The 15,454-nt window shown below is 37.2% G+C and overlaps 1 protein-coding gene across 1 annotated transcript in view; it reads right to left on the reverse strand.

Moving 5' to 3' along the window:
* LOC107738615 (septin-9-like) overlaps positions 1-15,454 on the reverse strand; it is a 62,031-nt gene that overhangs the window by 16,531 nt on the left and 30,046 nt on the right. The window contains exon 3 of the mRNA XM_016550389.1: positions 3,514-3,768. Within this exon, the coding sequence (XP_016405875.1) occupies positions 3,514-3,768 (255 nt within the window). The remainder of the gene's footprint in view (positions 1-3,513; positions 3,769-15,454) is intronic.

The raw sequence follows: 15,454 nt of genomic DNA on the forward strand, positions 1-15,454 counted from the left end.
CTAGATACATTTGAAAGTTCTGTTATAATGCTACTCTGTGCGGTCGTCACCGGTCTATTAAAACGCACAACATATTAAAGCGTCTTTGGTGTTCTGAAATCGAGGGGTTATGACGTCATTGGCAGGCGAACACAATGACACTATAGACACGGTCCATGTCACTAGTTAAAATTGCTTATTTATCTGGGTTTAAACATTCTTCGAAACATTTGGGATAATGTAAGTACACAAGTCAGCAAAATATATAACACTGTTCTAGTGGTTTTTGGATATTTTAATAAAAAAATCTTACATATTGTGCCATTAAGTCATAATGCATAAGTGTAAAAAAAAAAGCATTGCAGTATTTATTGTGTGGATATGATATTGCTTTTAAAATATTTTAAAAGTATTTGTATTGTACATAATTTCTAATCAAGCTGTAATTTTAGCAAATGTGTGAAAATATTGTTTAATATTGTGTATATAAGATACCTAAAATGTGAAATTAGCCTTAGAAAAATAAAATAAAATAATCAGCAATAATTTAATTTTTAATTTAATTTATTAAAAATGTCTTAAATTAAATACACTACAATTAAATACAAAGCCTAATTTAAAGGGGTAATTCACAACTGGCAAGATTAACTTTTAATAAAACTAGACTGTCTAAAAGGCATAATTTCAGTTAGGGGGAAAAAAAGCTTTTGGCTTCTCTCCTGAGGCCACAAGAGGGCGCATCGAGCAAAATATTATGCACGTTTCTTCAAAGCAGACGCAAAGTTATAAAATAACACGACTATCTTTGAAAAAAAGTGCATAATGTTTAAAATAATGTTTATAAACCATATATAATTAATAAAGTTTCTTAAACAATTAGAAAAAAACAGCACCATGCATGTATGTATAGTTTAATACAAAGGACCGAAAACCAATCACAAAGAGTAGGCTACTTTCTTCATTTAAAAACATGAGATACAGTGGGTTGTGGGAAAACCGCCATAAAGTCTTGAGACATGTTTTTTAAAAGTCGAACTTACATTAATTTTACATGGCTTTCTAAACATGCCGCTCTCTTGTGCAAGACGCGAGTGCAACGCTGATAGATGTCCCTCTAGAAAATGTGATAAATATGCGTTCTGTGTGAACGGCTTGGTTTCATTTTCGCTGTAAACAACATATTCGCCACACTGATGCTCTCGTTTTCCGCTATATATTGAATGAACATCGCATCTGCCGCATCTAGTGGGTTCAACTGGATAGGCTAACAAAAGCATTAAAATGCAATGACACTTACATTGTCTTCGCATTTCGTGCGCCACTGATAAGGCTGTCTGACGGCAGACGCAGATCTAAAAAATGTGGATTTTTTTTTTTTTTCGACGAATATTCGAAATTCGAATTTTTTTTGACAGCCCTACTATGCAGTATGCAGTAAAATAGTGCTATATGAATACAGAAAAAGGGATGTGGCATTCCCTTTTGCCAAAAAGATAGGGAAACTTCAACACCCATAATGCTCTGGGCTTAATCCAACTGTCTGTGGATGGGAATACAAAAATGTGACCTATAGTTTTAACAAAAACCTTGAAACTGTCAAAAGTCTACTGGATGCTGTGTTTTGCTGACAAAACAGGTGACATGGAGACAGAAATAGACATTGTTCATTTACATGTACTACTGACATTGTAACAATACAAAGCCGTTTAAATTCAGCGAACTTGTCCTTTCAGATGGAAATGAGACTGTTGTGGGAATTTTTATTACTTTAAATAATAATAATAAAAAAGAAAGACTAAATGCTCCTGGGATGGGTGGGTCTACCTGAGTGTCCAAACAATGACAGATGGGAACGGGGTTGTAGGACTGTTTTGGAAGAACAGTTTGGAAAGCTAGTGGTGAAGTCAGTGGTGCAGAAACGACACACTTCAGCTTTAATTTGTTTTGCTGACATCGTTGTGGAACAGCAGCTGATACTGTGCTTCTCCGTGAGACTCACAGCCTTTGAAGGATTTGGCAAAATGTCCTTTCTATTACCACTATGGAGGAGCTACCAAGGGGAAAGAAAGCACAAGCAAGGGAGATGGAAACCTGGCAACTCAGTTAAAAAAATTGAGGAATGAAAAAAGTGGAAAAGAAGAATGGCTCTCACTGGAGAGCTGGATGGCCTTGAATTTGTGATGCTACGGCCACCATAAATCCCCTTGGCTGGCCCAGTTGGGGAACACTCTGAGCCACATTCGGCTAAAGCCTGGCCCTGCCTCCCAGCCCACAGAAAACACAACAATAGCCCTTGCCATTTAATTAGGTAAGGCCCACATTCAGCCAACACCCCCTCCTGTTCCTCCTCCTTCCTGCATGCTTACCCTCTCTCTCTTGCTAGATGCACAGGGGGATTTTGGAGGTTCCAGTGCTCTGATTGGTCAGGCTTGAATAAGGTGGCCAGTTTGAATCAGGCAGATGTCCAGTAACTGCCCAGGACAGTTAATACCAGCAAGCTCTAGCCGGCAGAGTACAGCACTAGTAGGTAACCTGGCATAAAATCTGTGACTTTTAAGTCTTCTCATGAATTTCATCGAAACACTCTTTTCTATTTTAATCTATTTTAACATGTAATTTATTCATGTGATGACGGAGCTGAATTTTCAGCAGCCATTACTCCAGTCTTCAGTGTCACATGATCCTTCAGAAATCAATATGCTGATTTGCTGCTTAAGAAACATTTCCTATATCATTAATCATTATCTTATAACATTACAACATTTCATAACATTTTAAAACTTCTGTGTATCAGTATTATAATTTTTTTTGTAGAAATCATGTTTTTTTGATTAATAAAAAGTTCAAAAGAACAGCTTTTGTTTGAAATAGAAATCTTTGTAAACATGTAAGTATTTACTGTCAGTTTGATTAATCTGATGCATACATGCACACATATCATGTATTGTAATATTAAAATATTGCAATATAATTTGGCTATATCACCCATCCTACTTACTACCTATGTAATATTTGTTTTTAACAAGCTCTTTCTGAATAACAGTCTCTGAAAAGAGCTGAGTTTTAAACATTTCCCTTAACAGGCAATGGCACCATTTCCTCTTCGCCTGTCTGTGTTTCCTGTTAGAGGCTGAACTATATAGGCTGAACAGTCTTCCTGCCCCCTTCACAGACAACCATATTCAGCTATTGATGCTTGTGACTTTTTACCTGATTTGACACCTCAAATCTGTTCTATTTTCATCTTTGCAGTCTTGGATAAATCGTCCCTATCTCAACTAAGCTCATAAGGCAAAAACTAAACGAGGTAAAGTTCACACGTTGAGCAGAGAGAAAACAAGAGGTGTGAAGTCATTTAGACAGAGCTGTTATGCCTGTCACTTGAAATTTCAATGTACTATTCTGAACCAGGTTTGAGGGCTTTGTATTTTTAAAGGCTTGATATTTTTTCCTGTTCAAATACAAACTGGACATATCCTGCTTAAAAAAAACTGTTCAAAAGTCCAATTTAAGTCAGACCAATGTTCCACTTACCAACCACCATGATATTAAATTCAAAGCCAGCCTTCATGGTTTTGCGTCTCATCTGGTCCAACACTGCCTCAATGCCGACATATCCGAATAGATCTCTGCCCTTGATAATGCCTTGTGTGTCAGATTCACTGAGGCATGGCAGAGGATGTTCTATCTCCACCACTCTCTCCTCCACCTCCATCTCCTCCATCACCTCCTTCTCCTCTTCCATCCGGACAGGTGGCTCCAGATCCAGGCCCTGCTCCTGCGCCGTGTCTGCCGAGAGAGAGAGAGACCCACAAGTGTTAACATATACAGAAACCTCTCAGAAAGTCCTCAAACAATACTACACAGGGATTTTTTTCTTTAGAAAAATCTCTATTCCAAATGAGTCCCTGCAGTTTGTGTCTGAAAGGCTTTGACAATAATTCCACATATCAAGGGTACCCTTCTGAAACCTAAAAATTACAAACAAGACACTATGGAACTTTGGCAATGTGCAAGGCATTAAATGAATCACATTTAAATGTGATAGGAAAAAATGTGTGTACAAATATATAATAATATTATATTATTAAATCGTGATTTAAATGATATAGTATTTATTATGATATTGTGTTATTTAGTATTATTTATATATTATTATATTATTTATTCATATTTTGAATTAGCTTTTATTTTTATTTTTATATTTCATTTTTATATTTCATTTTAGTTTAAATTTAATATTACTTTTGTTGTGTGCTTGTCATTTTTGTTGTTTTTTATATTTCTATTTAGCTTTATTTTTATTTCAGATTTGAGTTTTTAACTAATTTTAGTTTTTCATCTAATATTTACATTTTATTTTATTTCAATTAAAAAAACTATTTTAATAGTTTTAGCTAATGATAACAAAACTGTTTAAATTATTATTTTTTATTTATTTTTATTTATTTATTTGTGAAAAAGTTTGTAGAAGATTAGAAATTACTGGCCTGGCTAAGGAAACAGAAAAAGCCCTGGACCAGGTTAGGTTAGTTTCCTTCAAGCATTTTTACACTGAGATTCTATTTTGAAGACATTTATCTAGCGCCCACGTTTGCTGACATGTTATGTGCTATAATGCACAATTCACCGCTTCAATTAATTTGAGGAAAAGATGTTCATTTTTTGCCGGGATTGTTTATGAGCCAGAGAGCTGTGTGCTGTGAGCATGCTCAGAGCATGCAGATGGAGATTAATACACATTATGATGACTGACAGGAGGCAAATGTAGGTGAGGCACAGATCGATTCAGACGGGGAATTGAAATAATGAGGACGAAGAATTGAGAATTGTCCATAATTGTGCTTCCATCCCGGGCTGAAATGAGGCATTAGATTCATTTGTTAACGCTTGATATGTGGGTCAGGAAGAGGTTGAATTTATCTTAAGGTTTACTCTGCATTCACAAAAAGGAAATGGATATGTAAAGTACCCCCAATGTGCATTGAACTTCATGCAGCATAGTGTCAGCAGTGGAAAAACAGCAACAAAGAGCAGAAATGGGGTTGCTGCCGGAATGTCAGTTTGTTCAGCTCAATTGAGTTCACTCGTGAGAGCGGCCAACACAGAGACAGCAGTTCACACGGCACTGGTTAACTACTGAGGCACGGACACCTGTCAGATGGCTCGGCCGGAGGATGCCCCATCTGACTTAGTGAGCGCAGCAGCAGGGGGTGGATAGTGCTACTGGACTAATGTTTTTTTTTTCTTATCCTTGTACTGTAGTTTATACCATTACCATCTTGAGACAGCTCTGTTTTATAAGAGGATTGGTAACAATCTCCCTGATAACCTCTAAAGTTGTCCTGGTGGAGACAATACTCCAGTCACATTGTTCAAAACAAAGTCAAAATCACACTATGTCCACAAATACACATGATAGCTGCTAAGCGTTGGGCAAAATTCTGAATTTAAGAAATGACTTGCTCTTAAATTATTAATGTTAATATGAATAGAATTAGCCACACCCACAGGATGTTGAATTAATCTTTTGTGACATTTATTAACTTATTTTATTAAGTTACTGTATTTTATTACTGTATTTATTTATAGTAAAATTGTATTTAATATGTATGTATATATAGGTATATATATATATACACACACACACACAATTTTACTTTGTCTACCTTACTTTTTTAATGACAATTTACTATATAACATACAGGATAGATAGATAGATAGATAGATAGATAGTCTTAGTATAACATTATTACACCAAGCATATTTTTACTTTTTTTATTTAAAGAAGAAACCAAACCAATACATTTGAGGCCTAATGCTATAGAAAAGCTATAGAATGCTATAGAAAAGCAATAAAAGTTTTTTCTGGAAGAGTGTTTTCAGCTTGTTTACTTTCATTTAAAATATGGCATGCAGTTGCATCAAACAATGGTATAAAGCTATTTAAAATATAATTAAATGTAAACTGTAATAATTATAATTAATAATCGCAATTACAATTTCAAGGGAATGATTGACAATTATGATTTTTTGTCATACTTGTGCAGCCCTAATATGAGAAGATCTAGAATATAAAAAGAGATCATCTCAATTTTGAGAAGACGAGCTGTATTACCCTGCCAAGACCACAGCTGCTTTCACACCCACATGCGAAGTGTGCATGTGTGTGTTAAAATCAGCTCATTTGTGTATGAAAGCATGGGACTGTAAAATGATCCCCAGGAAATGCCAAGTCTACTATCTTTTATTATGCATTGCTAATGGCAGTGACTGTGAGCTGCACCCAACATGACACTCTGATTGCTTCATATACATGAGTGTGTCACATTAACAGGTCAACAAAAAGTCATTAACACAAATGCAAAGTACACCAAAACAACAGAATTTATCTTAAAGGGATAGTTCTTCATTTACTCACCCTCACGTTGTTCCAAATTTGTATAAATTTCTTTTTTCTGAGGAACACAAAAATAGGTAATTTCAAGAACGTTTTATCTGTTTTTGCTCATACATTGAAAACGACTGGGTTTCAGTGTATAGACAAAAAACCACAATGTTGGCATGTTTTGGGTTGAACTATCCCTTCACAACAAGCTACACCATGAGTTGATTGCAACTAATATGATTATATGATCATCCACCTCGGGCACAAATTGACACATTGTTAAGTTTCTTGGCATTAGTATTTCTTAGAAGAAGAACATTGTGAAAGTGATGATGTGCTGTTGCCAGAGGCTGCAAAGATGTTATTCACCTCAATACGGTTTTCTCACGACTACTTAAGACTTTCTCATGCTGTGATTTAGGCCTGGCCACAACCCTGAGTATTGCTGAGTCACACTGTCCAATTAAAATTAAAACATTATATGGCACATGCAGAAGCTGATTAATGTTCATTTCAGTGAGTCAAGAACTATGTGTAGGACATCAGCATGCAGCCTGTGCTGCGTTTGATCAGCTGAGACCTCCGTGAACTGAGGATCCAGTCTGCTGGTCCAGATGACTTAATCAGCTATAAATATACCCTACGTCCTCCATCCACCAAAATGGAACTAATCCTGGGCTTCTTATTCCCTAACTGGCATTACATTCAAGCGATCCATTCAGCACCTGAGGATCTACGCAAGGCTGCATTAACTTGAGGTGAAGCAAGTGAATTTATGGCTTTGAACTTTGTGTAATTTCAAAAGTATGTGTTGTCACTGTTGAATGCACAATGTTTGAAGTACGACTTTTGTGAGAAGCAAAACTTATGCAAAAGGGAGAGGAGAAAGCCAGACTGTGGACTGGCAGATTTCTTTATTTGATGCTGTCTGAAATCTGCCTGCACTCTAATAGAAGCTGACAAATAAAGCCATGCTTGGAGATAGAGAGGGTAGACACAATGTCTACCAAAGGCTTGAGAAAAGCAAACAGAGTGAGAGAAAAGGGCTAGAAAGTAGGAAAGGAGTTGGAACTATTTAATAAAAACCTTGCACATTGTGTTTAAATAAAAGCAGATTTGTCCCCGGGTTTGCTCAGTGTCTGTTCTTGCTCTTTAATAAAACTGTTCACAGATGTGGCCCATCTTCATTTGACACGACCAAGAAACACAGCAGCACCCAGCGAGAAAACACAAATCACTCTTACTTACAAACCCTTTTGTACTCTTTTTCCTCATAACCCCATCAGTAAGGCTCAAGTATTCATTTATTGGCACCAAACCATATATGTGTTTATTTTAACTCATACTTCACTGAAATAATAAAAATCTGTTCAATATTGGTTTGATTGGCTGAGTCAGAGACCTGGGCAAGTACAACTATAGATGTGTCAAATTGAACTTAAAAATTTTACAAACTGCACTAAAAGCAATTTTGAGATATTGTTTAAGGCCTATATATAGACACAAATAGACACACACAAACACATCTACTTTAATAATGTGTCACATATGTTTTCCCCTGAGTCTCACAAAGACCCACGGGGCCATAAAAGTAAGAATGTAGAGCTAAACAAGCACACATTTTACACTTTAAAGATGTTCAGTTATGTTGTGCTAACTGCTAAATGCTAACATCTGATCTACAGCTCAAAATAATGGATGTTGTATGCCATTGTTTTGTCTCATAACCTCTTCCCATATGGGAAATGTCATCATAATATAAATTTAAATGGCTTTAAACCACAGCAATATCTCTTAAAAATGCACTGTATTTGGCAGATAATGAAAGAGACAGAAATAGAGAACTATCAATAACGCATGTTAATATGAAGCATTGATAATAGCTGTAAAAGTTTCCACGGCTTGTGTTGTCTTTTATGTGGCTCTGTACAAATTTTGAACAGTTTTGCTTAATTTAACCACAACTTTCTGTAGCTAGCAATGGAGAACACCATTTACTGCCATACATTAGCTGATAGCTAATTTCATGCCAATTACAAAGTTACACAGCAGTAATCTAATTAAAATGCTGGAAAACCTCAACACAAAATGCTAAAATTAATCAGTCCCAGGAACATGTAAAACCCATTTTATCCATGCTAGTCAACAATACCACAAAAATACTTTACATCTGAACCTCATCATGGCACCATTTTGGACTCTGTGCCAACTTCCTGTTTATTTTCATCACAAATTAGTAAAGCTTCAAAAGTATACTTCTAAAATGTTGCAGCACACAAGAGGAAATGACTCAAACTGTTTCATATGAGAGAGTGAGCATTTCATTATACTTGCTGCAAATGGCAAACACGCCTGTTGCATCTTGAAAAGGGGTAACCAATAACCATAACCAAGCTTCAAACATCAGAGCGTGTCAACCCTCAATTCCTTCCTGCTTGAATATATCTCAAATTACAAAAATAGCACAAAACAAGCCAACTTTGAAGACATCATTTTAGAAAAGTGTCTTCTCGGGCAGCCATGAGACTCTCCCTTCCCCCTTTTGGCACTGTTGAAGTGCCCCATTGCTCTTGGTTCCATTGTTATCAGAGGGGCAGTGAAGCTGAGACACACGCAAAGCCCATGGGATAAAAAAGGATTCTTACCTTCTCTCATTCACAAAGCTCTGTCCACACCACTCTCCCCACTGAAGACCCAGCGACCCACACCAGACAATCCGCAACTGTGATGTACCTCAAGACTTGTCCCTAAACTTTTGCTTTGTGCTCTGTGTAACTGCCCATGCACTTCTCCCCCTCTCTCAGTCTCTCTCTCCCTCACTATGGAGAAAGAGCGCAGGGGTAACGGCTAAAGCTGTTCACGCTCATTCACATGCAGATCGCCAAGAAGCTTCCACTAATCCAAAAGAGGACTTCTCCCATCCACCCCTCCTCCTCCTCCCCCTGCATCTCTCTACTGCCTCTCTCAAACTCATTTGCACACGAATGGGGCTGCTGTCAGTCGGCCGGCCCAGGCTCCCCTGCTGACCACACAATGAGGAAAATACGTAATTGACCCATAAAATCAATTAGGAGAAATTTTAGTGCTTCTTTGAATAGTCGGCATCCACAGACTCGCTCATCTGAGAGAAAAAGAAAAGCAAATTACAGTCACTCGTTCAGTGCAAATTTCTGTGCTGGTAATAAGTGCCGCCTGTGCGGTCATGCTGGGCTGTTTGGGCTGTGGATTGCTGTTAAAAGACATGGTAATGGTCAATCAGACGTGAGTGGTTTTTATACTGGCACAGAGCTTGTAGTTCACCATTTACAGAAAAGCAACACTGGAGTTTAAGTGCATGGATACATATTATTAGTGCACAGCAAGCCTGATATCACTGGATAAAAACACTGGTATGTTTTCATTTGGACAATGGACAGTTGTAATTTTAGCTGCTCTTCAAAACTATACAACTTCAAATGGATTTAATGGAGAAACCTGTGTGAATTTAAAGAGACTGTTCACTCAAAAATGAAAATTCTGTCATCATTTACTCACTCTTATGTTATTCCAAGTTTTTTTTTCTTCTTTCGTGGAACATAAAAAGACATTTAATCGAAAAAAAAACATATAATAAGTAATCATAAAAGCGATCCATATGATCCTTGCGGTATATTCAAGTCTTCTAAATCCATACTATATATTTTATAATGACCAGACTGAAATTTAAGCTGTCATTTATTTATAATCCAGTTGGTTGTTAACCACTGCGACCTGATCATTGAGTCAGTGGGATGAATTTGAGAAGAAAATTATGCCATAAATGAATCATTTAGGCCAAATGTGAACTGGAGGAAAACGACTCACTGAAAAGATGACTCAAAATAATGATTCGTTTATCCCTACTTCTCAAATCTAGGGCATATGGCAAGATTTTCTGTGAATAACAAAAATTCTGGTCTTTTCCCTCATGCTTGGAAAGTAGTGCTTAGAGAACTTTTAAGATACTTTTATGTTGCTTTTTGTCTTTTTTTAGCTTGACAGTCCCAGTCCCAGTCCCCATTCACTATCATTGTACTGACAAGGGCAGCCACAAAATTCTTAAAAAAATATTCTTAATCTTCACATTATAATGAAGAAAGAGTCACACAGGTTTGAAACGACATGAGTAAATAATGACAGAATTTACATTTTTGGGTGAACTATCCCTTTAAGGACTCCTCTCCGGATCTGTTTAAACATGAGGAGGTGAAACATCTCTGCACAGTTTCACTGAGGAAGTGTGTTTTTCTCACTCTCTAACTGTCAGTCTGACTTATCACACAATCTGAGTGTTTAGTCTTTATGCTCTTCATAAAATGAAGTCCACCTCATATAAATTAAAGTCAAGGACACTGAATATACATCCATGTAAGGATGGGGCTTTTTTAAAACAGCTAGCCATGAGAGAGCGTGAAAAAAGTGCCTGTGAGTAAAAGAGAATGTGTGTGTGTGTGTGTGTGTGTGCAGGTGAAGCCCATGCTGAGACGCTGTAAGGATGGTTTTATGTTGGAATCACAATAATGTTCCTTTGTTTGACACTCAATAGATGGCTGATGTATCATAGTGAGGCCTCTAAACAACACACTCGCGCTTGCAAACAAAAGACACCAGCCAACAACTAAACCACAACATGTACCTACAGCACTCCCAGCTCAATACAACAGATAAATATTGCAAACCACAACCCATTGCATTCAAATGACAGCTACTTAGCAGATTACACAAACCAGAAACATTCCAGAAGAGAGATTGGTATAGTAAAATATTAACAGAAATCAGTCTTTTACCTTAGCAGATAAGTGGGATCCTGGAGCAGTTGCCAGGCCCCATGTGCTGTCAGAGAGTGAATTGCGAACTGCTCAGGATGTCAGTTACGAGAATGTGTGAGTCTAATGCGCGTGTGTGTGTGTGTAAGGGTGTGTCGTAGCATGACCACAGACAGCACTCCGAGGGTGATGCATTTCCTTGCCTTTGGGCCTCTCTCTTCCTGGTTGTATTTTAACTAGTTTTATGCCACACAAAAGGAAAGCAGTTTCTCCAGCTCTGCTATCGCCATGGTTACCTAAGTGTTTCTCAAGAGTGGGATGGATGTTTATCCATTTTCCTTATGTCATCAGAGCAAGTCTCTGTTAAAATCCCACCCTTGAGATACAAGGAAATGTCTTTTACAATCCCAGACAGGTAAAGAAGAAAAATGCAATCCTTGTAAATAGAATACAATCTGCTGGGAATGCGTGAATGGAAATCCGGTATGAAATGAACTAAGAGAAGCCATTGAAGAGAGTTCCAGAAACAGCAAATTCTCATCCTACAGTGCCTAACCTCACACACACACACACACACTTGTGCCTGCAGCATATCACCACACAGCGCATCTCTGATGTTCTGGGAATTCTCTCTTCACCACTGACAGGAAAAAGCATTTTGATTACATATCACCACACAGCGCATCTCTGATGTTTTGGGAATTCTCTCTTCACCACTGACAGGAAAAAGCATTTTGATTAATGTGGCAATCGGAAAATGACCTTTGCATGCGGCAAGAGCTGTCTATTTTACATTCAATATTTAATCATTTGATAAAGTATAGAACAAGCCCAATGACAGCAATTCATCACTTTCATCTAAAAGCCTTTTGCAAACCTCCGAGCCACATGCAGGGTCTGTATGCTCCACTGCGTCTACAGCTAATTAACTGACTGAGGTTTGTTAATGGAGTTTCCTGCAAAGTGCTCTCCACTGTCACATCGTTCTGGTCATTCCAGGTCATTATCTGATGACTAATGCATCTTCTCCTCTTCGAATCCACACACTCTGGAAAACTTTGTATGATAAGATACACTTACAATAATTCTGAACCACTGCATGACAAGGATTGATATGAACATACAATTTTTTTTTTGCAGTTGTCTTACTTACAGGGATAGTTCACCCAAAATTATTTACTCACCCTCATGTTGTTCCAAACCTGTATGACTGTCATTCCTCTGTGAAATAAAAGCTTTTTTGAAGATATTTTGAAAAATGTTTTTTTTACCATATAATGAAAGTTAATGGGGTTCAAAACAACACTTGTTGTCATGTAACAACATAAGGGTGAGTATTTAATAACAGTTTTCATTTTTGGATGAACTATTCCTTTAATTTCATAAAACATTTGGCGGTACAAACATTGAGGTTATCTAAACAGAGGCGTTGATTTCTACGGATGTTGATATGGTTGAGTAAAAAGGCGAGAGAGGAAGAGAGCAGGAGGAAGTACGTGTTTGCTGTGCCACAAGGGACAGTGAATTGCCACTAAATGTCTCTATTACCGCTCCTCTTTAATTAAAAGCACATGCACGCACAGACGCTGTCAGTTCATTCATACTGTTGCCAGGGTAACCTCCCCAAAGAGACTGGAAGTATCGGGTTACTACGGAGATCTGCCGCCACACACCGTGAGAAAGCTGCTGGTTCTTTACTCCAGCCTTGCTTGTGTGGGATTCAAGGGGTTAATTCATTTAAAGCATCTTAACCTCATCCTAATCCAAGCATACTTAAAAGGACATGGCAGACGGAAGAGAAGGATTCCTGAAGTCTGACCCCATCCTCTGTTCTCAGTGTCTTCCACACATGGTGGGAGGGACAGGTGAGGACAGAGCGGGAGGACAGTGGCAAACTGCCGGACATCTGTTAGAGTGTCTTCTAAACTGAGCTGATGCACAGCTGGAGTTTCTGCTGAGAATTACGAGAAGAGAAGAGTATTACTGAACAACAAGATTCTACCAAATGTGAACTAGGCCCTTAAAAATTTCCTATGGTTTACATCTGTTCTAAGTACATTTTATGCAATTAAAATTAATTTCTGCATTTGATACTTTCCTTGATACTACACAGTGCATATAGTGCATATTCACTGTAATGTTATGTATTATATACAGTATAGATAAATGTTAGCTGAGTCATGTTAACTACTAATCTAAATTTAATCTAAACAACAAAACAACCTCCAACTCACAGTTTTAAATAATGGACTGGCCAGACCCCTTATTAATCTGGCATGTATAACTTACTAACTACAAATCAACTGACTAACTAAACGTCAAACTGACTAACCAACAAACTAAACTAAACTAACTAGCTCACTAACAAACCAACTATGTACAAACCAACTGACTAACTAAATATCAAACTGACTAAACAACTAAACTAAACTAACACACTAACCAGCTAACTAACAAACCAACTAAGTACAAACCAACTGACTAACTAAACATCAAACTGATTAACCAACTAAACTAAGCTACACTAAGCAACAAACCAACTAACCAACTAAATCTAAATAATTCACTTACTAAGTTCAATATTAAAATCAATAAGGGGACTGGACAGGATTACTAAACTAAACACATTGGTTTGAATCATGGATTGGTCAGACATTTTAATAATCTAGTTTACTAACTGGATTACTAGCTACCTAAATACCAACAAACCAACTCTCTAACTAAACATCAGGCTGACAAACTAAGTTAAACTAAACAACAAACAAACAAACAAACCAACTACCTCACTAAATACTACCAGCCTGTTTACATTCCAATCATTTATCAGTCTAAGTAATTTTCTATAAAAGTAAAGCAAGTAAAAGAGTTAAACATCAGATGTTACAGGGTTGGAATAGAGGCTGTCACTGTTTGACAGTCACCTGTTAATCTGAGGGGGTCAATATACAAAATACACCTCCACATCATACCGCTTTGAGGTAAACAAATGCTTCAAAGTAACAGCCCGTGATTAGGCTTATTAAGGATGACAAAGTCAACTTACCATCAACAGTGCACAAAGAGCCGAGCCGTGTCTTGCCCTGACAGCTGCTGCTCCTCATAGGGCACGATTTCCAAAAGTAGCAAAAACGATTACATACAGTATAAGCACACCAACAAACACACTTCTTTTTTTTACTTTCTATTTTGCTTTCTTTGCATTATCCGTTCACTCATGGATTCTTGCCAAGAGGATGTATTTAGGAGAAAAACACACACATGATCAGCATTCACTTTCGTATTCTCTCCCTCTGTATTTGTGTTTGTGTCATGGCCTTTAATAGTATTAGTTGTGCTATCATCCTTCAATCATTATAAACAGCCTTAACATACCCACTAACATTCAGAAAACCATCAATAAACATAAGGTGACTTTATAATTATTATTACCAACTATGGACTGCCTGCTCCCTAGAGTAAGTTAATCTAATTCACTTCATAAAATAATAGCTGCCTCTTTAGCACTGGTTCAAGATGGCAGACCATGTTGGTATCACAAGGGCTGAGCATGTTTTCACAACACATGTGGCTCTACTGAGTCTCGTTTCATTTTCAGGGCAGGATGCAGTTGTTCTTAGCGAGGGACGACCCTTCCAGGAAGCCCTGTCATGCTGTCCAAGAGGAAATCACCTTTCCCCTCTCCCCCTCATCCGGGCTGGTGAAAATGTGGGTCTAGAAGGTTTAGAACTTTGACCTTCTACACTAGATCTACAACACAATGGATTCAAGGATGAAACATTTGCATTGTGATTTGATGGGCTTTTGAATTATTTTAAATCAGTTTTTGTAACACATAAAGCAAATTAATATGGAAAAAAATTGCCAAATCAGTAGCCTAATAGTTTTATTTTACAAGGAGCAGGTTGCCTCATGGGGGTGGCCATGTTGAAATCATATGACCAAATCCTACTCCTTTTGTCTCATTACTCCCCCAGTTATTGCATACTTGCGCTTGTTGAATTAATTAATCACTACCAAGTGAAAAATGTGTAAAAAAAAAACACCTTTAATAATTCCACCAACAAATAAGTGATATTTTATACAAATATCTAGAAAATCTACAAATGTGGAAGTGGTCTCAAAAGGGGAAGTGTCACAGACGTTCTTCTTTTACTATAAGTCTTCACGGGAAACCTGAAAGCAAGGAACAGGAATGTGTTTTTTTATGAGTGTTGTTTTTGTTAACTAAAACTATTACAAAAATTCAGTAATTGAAATAAAGCTAATAAAAATATTACATTAAAAAAAAAAATTTAAAAAAAAA

This window comes from Sinocyclocheilus rhinocerous, unplaced genomic scaffold, assembly GCF_001515625.1.
Source record: "Sinocyclocheilus rhinocerous isolate Xijiao unplaced genomic scaffold, SAMN03320098_v1.1 scaffold1155, whole genome shotgun sequence".
Lineage (NCBI taxonomy): Eukaryota > Metazoa > Chordata > Actinopteri > Cypriniformes > Cyprinidae > Sinocyclocheilus > Sinocyclocheilus rhinocerous.